The sequence below is a fragment of the Sinohyriopsis cumingii genome, chromosome 1 (genome assembly GCF_028554795.1).
Source record: "Sinohyriopsis cumingii isolate HCF-2022 chromosome 1, ASM2855479v2, whole genome shotgun sequence".
NCBI lineage: Eukaryota > Metazoa > Mollusca > Bivalvia > Unionida > Unionidae > Sinohyriopsis > Sinohyriopsis cumingii.
In genome coordinates, this window is record NC_142961.1 from 168,793,884 (window position 1) to 168,809,697 (window position 15,814).

General features: G+C 35.2%; 2 protein-coding genes across 5 annotated transcripts in view; one reads left to right on the forward strand and one right to left on the reverse strand.

The window, feature by feature from the left end:
- LOC149808354 (serine--tRNA ligase, mitochondrial-like) overlaps positions 1–1,748 on the forward strand; it is a 63,049-nt gene extending 61,301 nt beyond the window's left edge. For all 4 annotated transcript variants that reach the window (XM_089976035.1, XM_089976040.1, XM_089976029.1 and 1 more), the window contains exon 16: positions 1,603–1,748. In XM_089976035.1, the coding sequence (XP_089832161.1) occupies positions 1,603–1,719 (117 nt within the window). In that variant the 3' untranslated portion in view covers positions 1,720–1,748. The remainder of the gene's footprint in view (positions 1–1,602) is intronic.
- A 1,130-nt stretch (positions 1,749–2,878) lies between these two features.
- Positions 2,879–15,814, reverse strand: part of LOC149808355 (uncharacterized) — a 57,390-nt gene continuing 44,454 nt past the window's right edge. Inside the window, exons 8-9 of the mRNA XM_089976011.1 lie at positions 14,607–14,752; positions 2,879–11,996 (exon numbers count right to left, since the gene is read on the reverse strand). Of these exons, the coding sequence (XP_089832137.1) occupies positions 11,463–11,996; positions 14,607–14,752 (680 nt within the window). The 3' untranslated portion in view covers positions 2,879–11,462. The remainder of the gene's footprint in view (positions 11,997–14,606; positions 14,753–15,814) is intronic.

Consider the following 15,814-nt stretch of genomic DNA (forward strand, 5'->3'; position numbering starts at 1 on the left):
TCCCCGTGAACTATTCCTGCCCCTCATTTTTTAAATATTTTTCATGTTAGAGCAGCTGGAGTACCCAAATTTTCTCCCAGATGATCAAGATGACCTTGATGAGCCATGCAATTTGTTGTTCCACCTTGCCTTTAATGTGTTCCATTCATGCATGGGAGGCATTGTGAATGGCCTTCATCTCCAGAAGGTTGATATGAAGAGGCCACATATTAAGGTGGCTGACTTACAAGAGATCTGCTGTCACATTCAGGAGGCCAAGGAGTTGCAGGAACTCCTGCTGAAATCAACATTCTGGCGGAAATTATCTCCGATTCATGAATGATACTGTTGATGCATATGGGAGGAACTGGGTCAAAAAGCAAGAAGGGATTAATTGTTGGGAACATAATGGATTGATGTAGAACTGTTTTCACCTTGTTTTATCAAAACTAAACTGGGTTATGTCTCCTGTTTGACTTTATATGATGCAGACCTGACAACTCTTATGATTTTGCTGTAAGCCTTAAGAAAATTACCCTTAAAATATGGACTTAAGGCATACTAGCAAAAACTACGGAAAAATGATCGTTGCCGAAAAATCCAGATAACTGATTCATCCGTGTTTTGTTTGGAACCGGGTTTCATCTTAGAATTAGTGAAATTAGTCAGGGAACCAGACTAACTTTACAGCAGCACCCCAGACACTTTAAACTGCACCTATATGTTCATGCAAAGCGTCTGCATGATCAAACTGTTGATTATAGAATTTTAAAAAATGGCATCCAGAAAACGATGCATGTTTAAGACGAAAGGGAAAATAAGCTTCTGGAAAAGTGTTAATAATCAACACAGAAGAATAAAAAGGAGTATTCAGATTTGTGTGAATAAAAGCTAGAAAGGATACAATTATGTTTATTGGACATCGTGTGCCAATTTGAGTATATCTCATGGCAGGAGATATAATTGCTGTCGTCGTGTGAAATGGAAAAGAATTTCCAAGAATTATATTAAGTTGAGAAATAGCAACAAGCCATTGAGCTGCACAGGGTTTGGAACAAGAGTTTGTGCAGCTGTACTAGTAGTAAATGAAGTCTGTGCTACTTTACAAACTTTTCAGTTGAACATAATGTTTATCGTCGATGTGTTGAATTTTTAAGTACGTTTGCCAGCTTTACAATAGCAGTTATTGATATTTTGTTACACATTACTAAAAACTGGTCAGTCTTACGGAAAAATATCAACTGCCTTACTGAGATGGATTTGTCAGGGTTGGCAGGTCTGTACAATGTACATATGCATAGAAACTGGCAAACCAAATTTTATAAATCCACTTCATGCAGTTTCTTTGTGATGACAGGCTAGCCTGGACAAACAAGAGTGAATTATAATGTGTCTGCTGCATTTGCAGACAGAATGATCATAATGACATAATTTGGTGCTTATGTACATGCAGGACTCAAACCAATAAATATGACCTCAAAAACTGGGATAGAAAAGACCTTTTTTACATTGTAGTAATAGCTAATTGCTTTAATCTCTGGGATGGGAAGTAGTGAGTTAATGATCAGAAATAATTTATCACTTGCAAGTTTCTAGATCCACATTTCAGTTTTCTCATTACAGGATGGTACAGTCCAGCTACCAAAAGTGCTATGGGAATTCATGGATGGCAGAACACAGCTATCTAAATCTGATCACCATGGAAAAATACACTGGATCAAGTTCTCTCGATCAAAATAAATGTGATAAATAAAACTCTGAAATGGAAAGTTCATTCTCATATTTTTTTAAAATTTTCCCTATGGAAAAAGAACTAAGAAAAGTGTTTGTTGCAAATATAGAACACTCCAGTCTAGAAAAGGATGTGATTTTATAAGCAACATGGAATCGAGTATGAAATGAAAACTTGGTTTCTTGATTACCATGTACCAAGATTAATGATAGTAAACCATAATTTAACACATTAACCCCTGGACGACGAGTTTAAGTGGCAGGAGGTAGTAGCCTACTGCCAAGCTCTGTAGCGTCAAGGTCATGTATGATACACTAAAATGGGTGGTATTATAGAAAGTTAGACAGATGTAGCTCTACAATGATACCAAAAAATCTGGAATTTCTAGTTGCACTACAAAATACAGAGGGAAAAACCTCATTTTTTTTCTACCCAAAATTTGCCCATGGTCGGAATCCGATTTTGTGCCTGGATTTTAGACTTTTTGTCTCAGATCTAAGGCAGACTGGTATGAACTGCAAACAGACAGATGAACCTTTGCAAAAAGTAGGATGAGATGGGCATTTGGAATAAAGAGTGGTTTCAATATGAAAATAATGGGTCCGTTAAGCAAACAAAAAATTATAAAAAAAAACCAACTTTACCCTTCTGCTCATGCGCAAGCCAAATAGCCAATGAAAAATGATGTTTCTAACACAACTAGGCAGTTTCCTACTAGAATTTCAGACAAAACGACAAAAACCTCCAAGGGTTAATGTGTTAAAACATAAACCTATAATTTAAATGCAAACTTTTTTTTTATTCACACAACCAGTTGCAAATACTTAATGTTTGTCATGTAAGGTGTCCCTTAGACATTTTTTTCCCCACATCCCACAAAGGGTGATAGTCTGTCTCCATGTCAGCCTGTTTGTGTCAAAACCCAGGTACCCTGTAAAGTGTTTACTATGGGTTGATCGTTGGTTGATGACACATCAGTACATGAAAGACTATAAAAGTGAAGGCAATGCAAATAAGTGACTTGCCCAGATATGCACCATGGCAGCTACACTGCGCAAATCTGGACAGAACACACAGCCCACTGATTGTGAGCTAATAGTTCTAACAGCGGAGTCGCTGTAACTTCCACATATTTATTTTATTGAAAAAAAATCACAAATGAATATATATGATCAAGATTTTTTATTAACATGTGCAGTTTGATCAACAGTAACCCTTCTTGTAAAAAATGTACAACCGATGAAAAGAATGACAGTATGAATATCAACAAGTCCATTAATGTCCAGCATTCTAAATTTAAACAAGTATATTATCAGAGTTGGAAAAAATATATATTGAATATATACATACAATGATTTGCCACAAGCAAACGTCATGATAAAGTACAAAGTAAATATGTATATGAATATAGGAATACGAAAAAGTAAAATAGAAAACGTTCAATGGACAAATAATATTGGTTCAGAAATATCAAAAGAAAACATTATATGTATCATTTTTTTCTTAAAATCCTCTTAAGTATATAAAATTGTTCAGATCATCATTTCATTCTATAATTTCAAAACCATTAAATAATTTAGACCAACAAGTCAAACAGGTTTGGGCTTTCATTAGATTACCATAAATATGCACGATATGAACTGCAAACATCAAAAATCCTTATCTGCCATAATGTGCATGCAGATACAGGCCTCGGCTGTTTGTTCTACTGATTACTCCTAACAAACTGCACAGACCCAGATCTGCTGGCACATCATGTGACAGCAGATCTGGGTCTGTGTAGTTTAAAGGTGGACTCGCCAAATAGGCATATATATGGTAGTTACTAGAGCAAAGTTCATCCAATATAGAAATACAGTGGTGTGCATGCATTGTACATGGCTGACAATAATGTAACAATTCCATAACAATTCCAAAATATCACCATTACTGATGCATGCACTGCCATACCTGTTTTACAAGTAGACAAGGGCTGTCCTATTATTCAAATGAAGACCACCCGGTCATTCCCACTGACACTTACCTGCTTGTGTATCAAATATCACACAATGCAAATCATTATTTTATTCTATTACATAAAAAGTATTTTGGCCAACACTCATTGATTGTTCTGAAATTTTTTAAAACATGCTTATGCATATTCAGCATTGTTATAACAGTGATATAGCTTGAAAAACACCACCTGTCTATTTTACCTTTCAGTGGAATATCCACAATGTCAACACCCACTGACAAAAGGGTGTGCATACATCTAGATTGCACGTTCTTGATGGATTATCTCATGCACATGCAATGCATGCACACAGTGCCTCCCCCCTTTCCTTAAATTTCTCACTGGCCTGAAGGAACAGCAACTTTAAAAAGTTCTTTGTCTTCCAGAATATTTACTGATCCTCCAGATTTCATTGTTGTTGTTGTTGTAGTGTTTAACGCCATTTTTCAGCACACAATAGGCTATACATGGCAGCCAGCATTAATGGTGGAGGAAGAACCCAGGAAAACCCCAAAAAGAACCACCAACACGCGAGAAGCTACTGGCAAGCTTTCTCACATACCGACATTGGCTGAATCCGAGACTCGAACTGACACAGGCAGAGGTGAGATGGCAGTGATCCGTAACGGAGAGTGCTTTAGACCACTTGGCCACTCGGGGCCCCCCAGATTTCATTAGCTTGCAACATAATATTGTTTTAGATATCTGAATGTAGACTGTTGATCTACTTCCTGATGCAAGTCCTCAAAGAGAAAATAGAATATTCTGAACTGTCTTCTGAAATGTCAGAAATGCCTTTAAATAATGCTGAGTGAAAAGAAGACCTTGTCAATCATGACCAATTTAATAAGATGGGTTATTTTTTTATGTACCTATTTTTATAACCAACTGTAGTTAAAACAGACAAGTTTAGTACTGCTCCTAAATTTCTGACTATCCATACTTTTTTCCTCAGTGGATGTAATTACAACAGTTAATAAGATGGTCTAGCATATTTTCTTACAAATGCTTACAAATGTTGGCATTATTTTCATGAACTGGATTTACAAACCCCTGATTACTTTCAACTTATAAAAATGCAGTCTGAGTGGCAAGTGTCATAAATCTGGAAACATGCTTGTTGCTTTCTTACAAGAAATTTACAATTTTTAATGCTGATTCATACTTTTTTCACCAGTGGACTAACCCCATATATGTTCTAATGAACAGTAAAATGGACTGGTCTTTTTGTTCAAGTTATATTCATCTGGAACCAAAGCAAAACAGAATTTTATGAACTACAGCACAAAATAGGCAAGAGAGCAATGTGCTGTGATATTCTTAAAATCTATTTTCTGTGGCTAAATTACTAGCCTTGTTCTTTACTCCTCCCATTTAATGTGTAATGAAAAACAAATACAACTTGCACTTGTTTATATCATCTATCAGCAAAAGAGAAATTTGACGGTTTGGTCCTTAGACATATGTAGATATGATTATCTACAAAACATGCACTCTTAAATAGTGTTTGAACTACAAATGTACTTCAAAAATGTACATAAAAAATTATGTAGAATATAATGCTCCTAAAAACTGAATCTATCAACCATTTGTAAATTGCATGACTATGAAGAATTGAGGTGAATCCTTTTCACATTCAATTTACAGGCTTCAAAATTCTCCATATACCATCTGCTTGAAATGATCAATGCAGTCACAAATCTTAGAACAATTCTCATGTACTGTGCTTAGCTTGTAAATCAGGGAGTGAACTCTAACTCCTCTAATCCAAACTTAATGGAACCAAGAAATACATTTTTTAAATTAAAAACTTAATTGCATTAGGATTATACAAATCTATCTTGAGAGGGTGGGGTGGGATGTATCAGCATGAGAAAAAAAACATACTGAAAAAGTCAAATCACCCATCCCATCCCCCCTCCCCCAGATAAAAATGCATTCCCTTTCCACCATGTACATTTAAAAGGAAAAGCGCATATAAAAGATAAATGACAACTGTGTTTTCTTTTGTTACATTACTATACAACTTGGTGAAACACTGACCAATACAGACCTATTCTGTCTGCTGATTACCAAGACTTAATTTTCTTAATCTGCATAAATTTGAATAACAAGAGCTCGACAGAAAATTCAAAAGAGTTAATTGACCCTATCAGGGCACAGTCTGAAAGCAGACTTAGGTATATACATATGCATAGGGTTTAATGACACATCAGCACAACTCTTGCTATAGTGCCATGCAAGTTTAGGTACCCCCCCCCAAAAAAAGGGCATACATAACAAAAATAAAGGCAAACAAGAGTACCATGAAAAGCATATTGTATAAAACACTCTCCATTCTTAATAGCTGAATATGTAGGCACTAACAGTATATGGTTCACTTTGGAGATGTTAAACCAATGTGTCTCAATGACCTGGATATCTATTCTTAATAGCTGAATATGTAGGCACTAACAGTATATGGTTCACTTTGGAGATGTTAAACCAATGTGTCTCAATGACCTGGATATCTATTCTTAATAGCTGAATATGTAGGCACTAACAGTATATGGTTCACTTTGGAGATGTTAAACCAATGTGTCTCAATGACCTGGATATCTATTCTTAATAGCTGACTATGCACACTAATGGTACATAGATAATTTTGGAGATTATTGACCAATGGGTTTAAAAAAAATCCGGATCTCCATTCTTAATAGTTAACTATGTAGATACAAGTAGCATATAGTTTACTTTGGAGGTTACTGACCAATGGTCCTTAATGACCTGGATCTCCGTTCTTAGTAATTAACTATGTAGACACTAATAGTACATAGATTACTTTGGAGATTATTGACCAGTGGGTCTCTATGACCTTGATCTTTGGTCAAGCGCTGCAATCTTAAACTAAACTTACTGTACATAAACCATTATTTTATTATTTTATTAAACTGACCATGACCTTTCTCTTTTTGAATCAGAATCTGTAGGTTTCTTTACTATCCTTTGTGCCATCCATCCCAAGTTTGGTCTGGGATCTTAATCTAAAGTAAAAGTAGCAAAACCCATTTTTCTTTCCGCTACAATAACCTCTGCCCTTTCAACCTCAAAATCAACAGGTCTCTTCCATACCCAAAGTGTCCTAATTACTTGTTATTATGCATAAATCTGGCTTCTTCCTTTACACCAAATATTAGACATCCACAACATTTAGTCCAGGAATGTTACAAGAACTAATGTTATTGTGTGGAATTTTCTTCTTTCTGTCACTGTGAGCTTTTACCTCAAAATCAGTTGCTTTTTTAAAAAAAATGATTTCCCTTAATTCATCACTGCCCTTCAGAACTCTAATATTTGTTGCCATCCACTACATTAGCATTGTGGTATCAACTATGTCAATTATGAAAGCCTTAATATTATATGCCAGTGGTTCTAAAACTTTCTTTTTCACTGACCACTTGAACATTGCTGAGGGTCTCATGGACTACTTAATAATTGCTGAGGGAATGGCAGACCACTTAAAGATCTTTTTTAATGTTAATTGTTCCATCAGCCAAATATTGTAAATCTTTCTGCAGACGAGCTCACAGACCACCAGTGGTCCATATACCACAGTTTGAAAATCTCTGCTATATTTTAACACATTCTCTGCATAGCTTTTCCATCACAAATCAAGTGAATGTGATTTTTTCTCAGTACTTTTATAGGAAGACATTTGGATATAATGAGAGAAAAACAAAGACACGGTTAACATTAGGCATGCTTGAAACATTTTCCATTTTGTTTATATGCAATACGATCATTCTCTAATTATCTTAATAGAAAACAAAAGGCCCAAGTGCACCTGGTATTGCTCATCTGCTTTCACAACTTAATATCCGATCATTTCACTAAACAGGCTTATGCAATGCAATTAAGCAACACAACCTACTATAAACTATCAAAAGTATTTATATCATTTTGATTATAAACACTTTACTATATCCTTATTAAAAAACATTATTTTAAAGATAAAGGCTGAATTATTGTGTATAGTCTTTTGCTCATATTTGAACTTGTCCAAGATCTTAATGATATAAACCCATCCACTCTAAGATTAACTCATTATTATGCATAGATCTTGCTCATCATTGATCTTACCCAAGATTTTGATTGTATGAACCCATATTCCAAGTCTGATTGAAATCAGATCAAAAATGTGGACTGATAAGTGGTAACAGTTACTGACAGATAATGCTTGAAAGACATTTGGGCAATGGATGACACAACAAATGCAGAGCCAAACCATAAACTCCTGTGGCTTTACATCAAGAAAACCAACATCTTCATCAAAATGCTTAAGAGACTTTGTTTAGATGCAAAGTATCCCAATTTAAATGCCTTTCAGATTTACAAAAATGATGTCCCAACATCAGTTATGACTGCAGTTACTAAAAGTAGAAGAAAAAAAAAAACGTACGAAATTCTAAAAAAAATATACTCAACAGAATTTTACTAACTTTTATGCCAAGTATCTTTACATAGAGCTTTTTCAGTACTGAACACATGACGACATGTTATAAAATATAGATAAGATACAAAAGCTAGAGAAACCTTGAAAAATGTTCATACTATGTGCGATCACAGCAATGGAAGACATTTCAAAAGAGAGCATCCTAGTGATCCATATTTCCTGACCAATTGCTCTTTCCTTTTACTGTATGTCAGCAGGTAAGTGATCTCAGGCCCACTTGTGACTCTTGCTTGGGAGGTTATTTAAAGAGTGGTTTTTTTATGGCAGAGTAGTATAATCAATACAAAACTCAAACCAGGATGCCTTCTATCAAATTTGCTCAAATTCTGTTCAGTGGTTTTGAAAAGTCATTGAAGGGTTATATTTGTATAAATGGTGGCCATATTTAATCATGGATTAGATATTTGTATAAATTTTAAAACAATTCATTCTAGGACAAGGTTCATGCAGCCCTGAAAGGGACTTTCAAAAAATGTTTTCATGGGATGTTTTGTTTTGTAACAGAAACTGAAATAGCACTATATAGGTTGCTCTGAAACATTTGTGCAAGGTGACAGTAGTTAGGTCGCATGCAATGAATTAGTCATCCATTTTCAAAAGTGATTAGCACACCACAATAGCATAGGGATGCTAGTGACATTTGATCCAGCAAATTTTATTCCAATTATTTATTCAGAGTTTGGAAACTATGTAAAACAGTGAATGTTCTTAATTTATAAAACGATATATTTATTCTGTTTGAAAGTTCTGTATCACCTCAGAGTTTTCCAACAAATTCAACAACATTCAAAGATAAAACCTTTTTCAAATTCAAAGAGGTTTCAAGCATACCCTTAAATTCAAGGACTTTTCAAGGTTGTATGAACCATATGAAATGCTTTCTACCAAATTTTGGTCAATTTCTGTGAAGTGATTTTGAAGAAATTGTTTTTCTATTTGAACTATTAACCACTCTATCTGAAGGCAGAATAGCATTTACACCAAAGTATATTCCGTCAAATTCTGATAAAGGATCTTTTTAAAAAAAAATCATTATAATGTCTTTCTATTTTTAGTTATGGCAACCATTTTTTATTTTTTGTTTTCTAATTTCATGGTGTTTGTTTTTTGTAATCATGTTTTTTATGTTATAGGTGTTGCTTGATGTTGTAAAGCGCTTAGAGCTTCTAAAGATTAGGCGCTGAACAAAGTTCACATTATTATTATTATTATTTAATGGCTAATTGGCATCATTTATAAAAAAAATAATAAAGCCTTCATGCCAGGATGCATTTCTGCCAAATTTGGTCATATTCTGGTATAGCAGTTTTGTTGGAGTTGTCCCTTTATGTTACATGTTAATGTGCAGGCTGAAGTTGTTGTTGTTGTGGGGTTTAATGCCATTTTTCAGCACATGACAGGCTATGCTTGGCGGCCAGTATTAATGGTGGAGGAAGAACCCGGGAAAACTCCGGAATGAACCACTGACCCACAAGAAGCTACTGGCTAGCTTTTTCACATACCCACATTCTAATCATCCAAGTGCTGAATGAAATTAGTGGTCATTTGCATAGTGAAGAATCTGCAGTTATTATAAATAGCATATTACTACCATATTTTAAATAACAACCATATGATGTGGCACAATGGTCATTTACCTCAATGCTTCGAGGTTTTAACAAGAGATTTTCACTGAAGGTGGCATAACAAAAACCAGCTTAAATTGGCAATGTTTACTGTCAGCATCAAAATCCCCTTTTATGCAACTGGCATACAGGCTTTCAAATGTACTTGTATGTGGTGAATTGGACAAAGGTTTAAAAAAAAACACTTTGACTGAAATGCAGTTATGCTTATGTGAGATAAAGAATTAAAGTTTTTGTTTTATTAGTAACAGTTAGTTATATCTGATTACAGATTTGTATCATTTGTAATAAGCAAAGGCCTTCATGCCAACATGTTTTCTGTAAAACTTCGTCAAATTCTGTTGAGCAGTTTTTGAGAAAAAGTTATTTAACCCTTTACCTCACAGAGCATAGTTACAAAGTGCAGCGCACTATAAATAGAACACCTGTTACTTATTCAACCCCATACACAAAGGCCTGCCTGTGAACTGTTAAGCAATGTAGTGTATGTTACGTTTAGCAGCAATTTTAACCATTTTACATTTTTGGTACACATCTATTATATGTGGAAATTTTTTAGAGTAAAGTCCGATTGTTATAGCCGTGTAATTATTTTTCACGGAAGAATTTTTTGTGTGCTTTAAAATCTTGAGAGAACTCATTCACCGTCATGTCAGTGAGGCCGCGTGACCAAACGTAGCTGTCACTTCTCATACTCGAAATTTACAAGTTTTTCGTGTGCGTCTACATCACTAAGTCATCTGAATTTGATAATTTATAAAAATTAATTGCTGCCTACATCAATATCAGAAACCTTTACCTAAGTTATTGAATCTTTCATAGTTGTGATTCTAATCGTGAAAACTTCGTAAGTACTGAATAAAATCCGCGACTGCCATTTTGGAGAGTGGAGATTACGACCCACTTACTTTAAAGAGCAGATATCGACCAGTGCATAAACAGTAACCACCATGATCTGACGTAACTGTCATTCGCAGAAATGAATGTAGTATCTATCTAATAGGGTTTTTTCCATGAAGGTAGTGCTACGAAAACCGGCTTAAAATGGCTGATGATTACAGCCGATGTCAAAAGGCGCTTCCATGTGAATGGTGTAAAGGCATCCAAAGACGCTTGCATGAGGTAAAGGGTTAAAGGATTTTCTAATTTTGGCAATTTTACACCTGAATTGCATCATTTATATAACTCTGAAATCTCTCTATGCCAAGATGCTTTCTATGAAATGTTTGGTAACCTGACGGTGAACAGTGTTTGAAAATAAAACTATTTTTTTAATGTTATAACTTTAGTAACAGTGGTCATGTCCGATGTTGAATCTGCATCATTTGTACAAAATTTGCGAAAGATTGACGCCAGCATACCACCCAAGAAATCTGGTTGAATTCTGTTAGACAACTATGGAGGACAAATATGAAGATGCTGACAAACAATGCATAGATACACCACAGATGACTGTCCATACCATAGTCTCACATGACCTTACAGCCAGATAAGGTAAAATAGCATGTGTGAGATGTACAAATGCAGTAGAAGGCACTGCAATTTTTGTAGTAATAGTAAAAAATCTATATTTTGGAATAAAAGTTAACTAAAATTAACAATTTATGTGATATTTCATTAATCTTGTACTTAATCAAGAGGTCATGATTTAACAACAATCCCAACAGGCACATACAGTGAATTATTTTCGCCTTCTTCAGAGTTTGCTTCCTTCCCATCATCACTTTCCTCCTGATCCTCTTTGGCAACATCCATATCTTCTTCCTCATCATCTTCACTTTCAGATTCTGAGGATGATGACTGGTCTTCATCAGAGTCTGTATCAGACTCGGAATGCTGCTTTCTCCCAGATGATTCTCCATTCCTGTTTAATGAATTTCTCAAACTGTCTGGGATTGGGGTTAAATTAGGATGAGCTTTCATTGCCTCAGAAAACTCCTTGTCCAGTTTCTCATACTTTTCAAACAACTCTGTGTTGTAATATTTGAAGCCCTTGTGGGGCCTTGTTCGAACCCTAGCAAACTCCTCCTTGCTCATTTGATGAATGCCAGTGGCAGTCAGTAGTTTTCCATGTCGAGTTTTTAGATGACGCTTGTATGTATTTCTTGTTTTAAACTTCTGTCCACAGTCCATGCATTCAAATGGAGTCTCTCCAGTATGTCTGCGTAGATGTTCCTGAATAAATAAATAAATAAATAAATAAACATACTGGTCTCAATCAAGCAATCAAATAAACTGAAGCATATAAAGACCACTTTTGACTCCAAACCATATCAATTTAGTTGGAAGAAAAAAAGAAGCTTAGAAAGTCCATTCAGGGTTTCTAACCAGTGCTCTGCATCTCCAGTGTACCCTTGTTAGAGATGTAATCTCCCTAAGGACAGAGTATTATATATACTGGCTTGGTCATGCAAGTACACAAAACTTAAGTGATAATACCTACTAATCAGTACCAAAAACAGGATTCTTAACGTAGCTTTAACAGTTTTTCACTCATACTGCTATGATGTCTGCAGTGTGGAAGTTTATAGTGATGTCCAGCACTGGGGTATCATGGCGCAGACATGTAGCATGATGTCCCGTCCAGTCACATTATCCTGACACCAGGCCGACCAGTCCTAACATGAACCTCTTAATGTTGAGTGACTAGCAAGGCAGCTGTTAGTATCATTTCTGTAAGTCTTTGGTATGACTTGGCCAGGGTTCGAACACAACCTCCCACTTCTGAGGCGGACGCTCTAACCACTAGGCCACAGGAGTGGTAATTATGCACAGTCGTATAATCAAAGTCATCCAATATATTGATCAGATGAACATGTTTACCCAACTGTACTGAAATTTGATGAGAAATGTAATCTCAAGATCTAAAGAGGTAACAAGCTCAGCCCATTAGATGCAAGACATCTCATTAATATATGCAGATCCCACTGAATTTGTAATGAATCTGTCTACAACAAATTGATAATATAACTTATCTACCAAGGTGGAGTGGTATCTAACTCTAATGTCCAGAGTGGCAGTCAGATACAGGATTACTCCATTAATATGCAGCGATCTTGCTCATGACCAAAGTTATCTCACATTTTGATAATATAATACTATTGAACAAGTTTACATACTAGTCTATTCAGCAATAGTTGCTTGTGCATTGTCAAGTTCATCCAATCAGATGCAAGGTCACATAATGTGTATCAATTTCACTCACAATCATACTCAAACCTGACATTGATGACACATCTATTTACCACGTTTTATTAAAATTCTTACTTTTTTCTAAATTTCATATAATGATGGCACTCATCTCTCACAACACACAATGTTAAATAAATGAAATTGTTGCCCTTCCTTCTTTTTTCCACTAAGAATCTGAATATTTCTTTTTATTCTTCTGTGCTGATTATTAAAACTTTCTAACAGGCTTATTATCCATTTTCTCTTTAAGTTTAACCACTCGTTGGGTGCTATTTTAGGAAATCCTAAAAGAAACAGCTTGATCAAGCAGGTGTTTTGGATGAAAAAATGCATACTTCAAGGCATCTGATGTGCTGCTGTAAAGTATGTCTGGTTCCCTGGTCTAATATGAAAATATAGTCTAATATGAAAATCAGATCCAAATCAATGAAAGACTAGCCAGTGACCAGACATTACCACAACAAACATATTTCCTTAATTTTTGCTTTCATTCCACTGAACTATATTATAAGGGTCATTTTCATAGGACTTGCAGTCAAATCATAAGGGTTGGCAGGTTTATATATACCTAGATTTATATATACCTAGATGATACAAGACATTTACCAAAACTATAATGAGAAATAGTTGCAATGTGTTGACAAGATCAGCAAATCAGATCCAAAATCACTTCATTCATAAGCATGGCACTTTGCTCATAAATCTACTCTTCCATGATCTTGCTGATTTAATTCAATTTACCATAGTCTGGTCAAAGTTGGATCATAAATATAGTCTCTAGAGTGGCAAGAAACTCTACCAATCACATACAAGATCTCGTCATTTGATACATAAAGAATCTGCACATAAGCACACTCACGGGAGATCTTGACCAAAAAAGACTACTCTTGAAGTTTGATTAAAATCATATAAATATCATTTATTGTAAAGTCTAACAAGCTCTGCCAATCAGATCTGATCATCTCATTAATATGCATAAATCTGTTCAAAATAAAACACATTATATATCTTCATGATTCAAGCCCACATTCCAAATCTGATAAAAGCTCAATCAGAAATATGGTTTCCAGAGTGGAAACAAGCCCAGCCAATTGGATGCAAGATCACCTTTAGATGTGCTTGAATCTTACTCATTACTGAACTCATTGAATAACCTGATTATGTAAGCACAGGTTTCAAGTTTGATAAAATCTGGATCAGAAATATGGTCTCTAGAGTTTCAACAAGCTCTGCACATCAATCACTCCACTGATGTACAAGTATCTAGTTCATTCTTAAATTCAGCCAATATCTTAATGCTTTGATGAGCATGTATTTCAAAAATAGATCAGAATCTGACTTCCCAAGCGGTATTAAGGTAAGCCAAGATACAAGATCATCTTATTAATATGCACAGATCTTGCTCATTATCAAACCTGTCCAATATTTGGATGACACAAGCCACTATTCCAAATTTGACTGAAACTGGATCAGAAATATGGACTCGACTGTTGACAAGCAAATGCTGACAGACGAATGATGAATGATGTATGGTGCACAATAGATGCAAGTCAATACCACGAACATGTTAATATCAAATCTTCTCATATTTACCTTGAAGTGACTTGGATGTCTGAATTTCCTCCCACAGTCCTTACATGTGAATCTACTCTGGTTGTTGTGTATCAGCATATGATAGTTCAAGCTATGCTGCCTTGTGAAGGTAGTATTGCATATAAGGCACACAAATGGCTTGATTCCTGCAGAGAAAAATGGAGTTGAGCATTCTTCAATTTTACCTAAAAATCTATATGGGCCACAAATTCAAGTAGAAATTTTAAATTCTTTGGGTATGTTTTGCACAAACTTTTGATATATCAATCTGGACTATAAACCAATCCAATGGAGGCAGTGCCATTGATTAATCCACATTGAAGGATAGAATATAATAATCTTATGCTACTTCATTAATTTTGAGGCAGATGTACCTGAAATCCAAATAGGAAAGAACACTCTATTGGCCCAAGTGGCAAGCAGTTAAAAGTTCTATGTAACATGATTCATAATGTGATCTGATTCACAACTTTACATTTGAAGAAACTGCAGATCTCACTCAACAATTTGTCTTGAAGCTGAACATGTATTGCTTGTTGGGCGACATTTTTAGAAAATTATAATATGCAACAACAATAAGATGTTTTGCATCACAAAGTATGTGCAGTATAAAGTACCTAATTAAGCACACCTGTAAAGTCAGTCTGGTCAACTCCAATGAATCTAATATGAAACCCAGACCAAATGAAACAATAAGAAGTCTGTATCCTGATTTTACTCCAAATAATTTTATTTTCATAATTGTACTTTTATTCCACAAGTCCTTATTTTAAGGGTCATTTCAGTAAAACTTGTGGCAATCACAAGGGTTGGCAGGTCAACAAGATGGCCTGCCTGTCAGCCCCTATTGTTGTTCTAGGGTTTAACACCATTTTTCAGCACAAGATAGGCTATACATGGCAGCCAGTATAACTGGTGGAAGAAGAACCCTGGAAAACCCAGGGAAGAACCACCGACCTACGAGAAGCTACTGGCAGCTTTCCCATGTACCCCATTCAGTGGTATTTCCAAATTAAATGCAGAGATGGCAAACTCTGAACCTATAGACTATTTAAGGCTTTGATGAGCTAATGTATTGGATACTAAATCAAACACATCATAATTCAGATCACAAAATAAATGGGTCAGACTTGAAGGAGAACAGTCATGGGTGAAAATGACAGCCTATCATACCTTACCAGATGAAAATCCTTTTTTGCATTGATTAT